General features: G+C 32.4%; 1 protein-coding gene across 5 annotated transcripts in view; it reads left to right on the top strand.

The window, feature by feature from the left end:
• The window catches only part of LOC101509258 (protein yippee-like At3g08990), a 3,929-nt gene extending 2,332 nt beyond the window's left edge, over positions 1-1,597 (top strand). For 3 of the 5 annotated variants that reach the window (XM_012713559.3, XM_012713560.3, XM_012713561.3), the window contains exons 3-6: positions 114-157; positions 443-551; positions 628-683; positions 1,388-1,597. In XM_012713559.3, coding sequence (XP_012569013.1) covers positions 114-157; positions 443-551; positions 628-683; positions 1,388-1,463 — 285 coding nt within the window. In that variant the 3' untranslated portion in view covers positions 1,464-1,597. Of the gene's footprint in view, positions 1-113; positions 158-442; positions 552-627; positions 684-960; positions 1,174-1,387 lie in introns of those variants that run through there. The other 2 variants (XM_004492372.4, XM_073365857.1) reach the window with 2 other exon arrangements.
• The last annotated feature ends 462 nt before the right edge of the window (positions 1,598-2,059 follow it).

Genomic DNA, 2,059 nt, shown 5'->3' with positions numbered 1-2,059 from the left:
TGCATTTACAAAGTTTTCCCCTTGAATCGTTATTTTTTTAATGCATTTTTGCAAACTACATACATAAGTAAAAATCAGCACTTGCCCGCGATCTAACCCTCATTTTCTCTTAGTCTTTCCATTGCAGGTATGGGAAGGCTTATCTTTTTGACAAAGTGTAAGTGTTATTTGACTTTCTCACTGCCAAATTTACATAAACATTATTAGGTACCATTGTAGAACTGCAATTACCAATGTGTTATGTATAAATTTTTCGGTAAAATGCTTTTAACTTCCCAAATATGTGCCTTTGAAAAGAAATTTAAAACTTTTTATGATTGCAATATGTTGAGTGTACCAATAGTGCAATTGCTATTGGATGGAAACTCAATATCACACCTTAAGACTTGGTTGTGTATGATGAGTCCTTCAAATTACAAATTGTTAATCCATGTTATGACAGTGTGAATGTCATCGATGGAGAGATAGAAGAGCGGATGATGATCACTGGATTGCATACTGTTGTCGACATATTCTGTGTATCGTGTGGGTCCATTGTTGGATGGAAATATGTAAGGACTAGTTCTTGAAGCTAATCATTTGTGATTATTTTTTTGCATACTTAAACCTTTTTTTTTTCTGCTTTAGATGTTTGCTTATGAGAGGACTCAAAAGTACAAAGAAGGAAAGTTTATCCTTGAAAGGTATAATAGTTAATTATGTTTAGGCATACTCTGTAGCTTTTGCTTTATCTTTTTGTTTCTCGAGTTATTAGTGTGGGTAGCAATGAGGATAAGAGGAGAAATCATTCATAAACAATGAAGTATTAACACAAACACAAACATTGACACGTCGACACTTATAGTAATTTTAAAAGATGAAATACTAAGTGTCAGTGTTAGACACTGGACACACCTTCCATGTGAGGTGTCGGTGCTACATAAGTCCACATTTTGATTACACGTGCTTTATATTGCGTAGGTTTAAGGTGTTGGGGCCAGATGGCAGCCTTTACATGGCTGCTCCACAAGATGATGCAGAAGATGCTTGATTTGCTCATTTCAGATTTCATTTTGAATTGTACATTCTCTATGCTTCATCATATAGTTAAAATCTGCTATCTCAAGAAATAGATACTTTAAAATCTTCTATTTTGGAATTGGTATATTTGAAATAAAACTTATAGAACTTTTATAAGTTACTACAGTTAGCTACTTCAAATTGGAGTCAACATTTGTTTTGCATGCCTTATGCATATAAGCAATGGTCCTACTTTGCCAACACACTTGTCTTTAGTGTTAACAACACACTTGTGACACTTTTTCCAACACTTTGTATTATTGGTTAAACTTCATACTATTACTAGTTTCACAGACTAATTTATTTATGTGGATCTCATTTTTTGCAGTGAGACGCAAAGTAAAGTGGGGAACCTGTATAAATTTCAATTAATAATAGAGTATGTTGTGAAGATTGTTACATAATTTGTTGCTAGTGCTTCTTCTAATTGATTGTCTCACAATTGTACGGGTAGAGTGATAAAACAACTGAGTAACAAGGGTGTATTGTAAATCCGCAGTATTTAATTTTATTTTGACGGCACATAAAATTAAATCTACATTTTTAATTAGTAGAAATCAAAAATTTAGTACACTAGAAACTTGATAAATCAAATCTATAAAGGGACTGATCAAGCATATACTTTATTTAATATTAATAATTAATACTAGCTAGATGTACTATTGTGGCAGGCACTATACTTCTGGCTCGTTGTTTCCAAGTTGAAATGTGTTCAAGTGATACCGTGATATATGAGGAGATGTTGTCATCATTACTGAGGTGTAGAGAATAAATATTTTTTCAAAAATGATCACTTTTAAGATCATTGTAGGTGTTGGTTATAAATTCTTTTTAAAATCGTTATTTAAAAAATATATAAAAATCGTTCAAGTACCTCCTTTGCATATTTGGTTTGACTGATGAAAATCCCACCTTTACTTTGCACAGCTTCTACTCCCAAGAAATATGTCTTTTTGCCAAGGTCTTTCATGTCAAACTCCACCTTCATGGATTTTTTTAA

The sequence above is a fragment of the Cicer arietinum genome, chromosome 3 (genome assembly GCF_000331145.2).
Source record: "Cicer arietinum cultivar CDC Frontier isolate Library 1 chromosome 3, Cicar.CDCFrontier_v2.0, whole genome shotgun sequence".
NCBI classification, from domain to species: domain Eukaryota; kingdom Viridiplantae; phylum Streptophyta; class Magnoliopsida; order Fabales; family Fabaceae; genus Cicer; species Cicer arietinum.
Note: the sequence above shows the minus strand (reverse complement) of the source record. Positions and strands in the feature narration are given on the sequence as shown.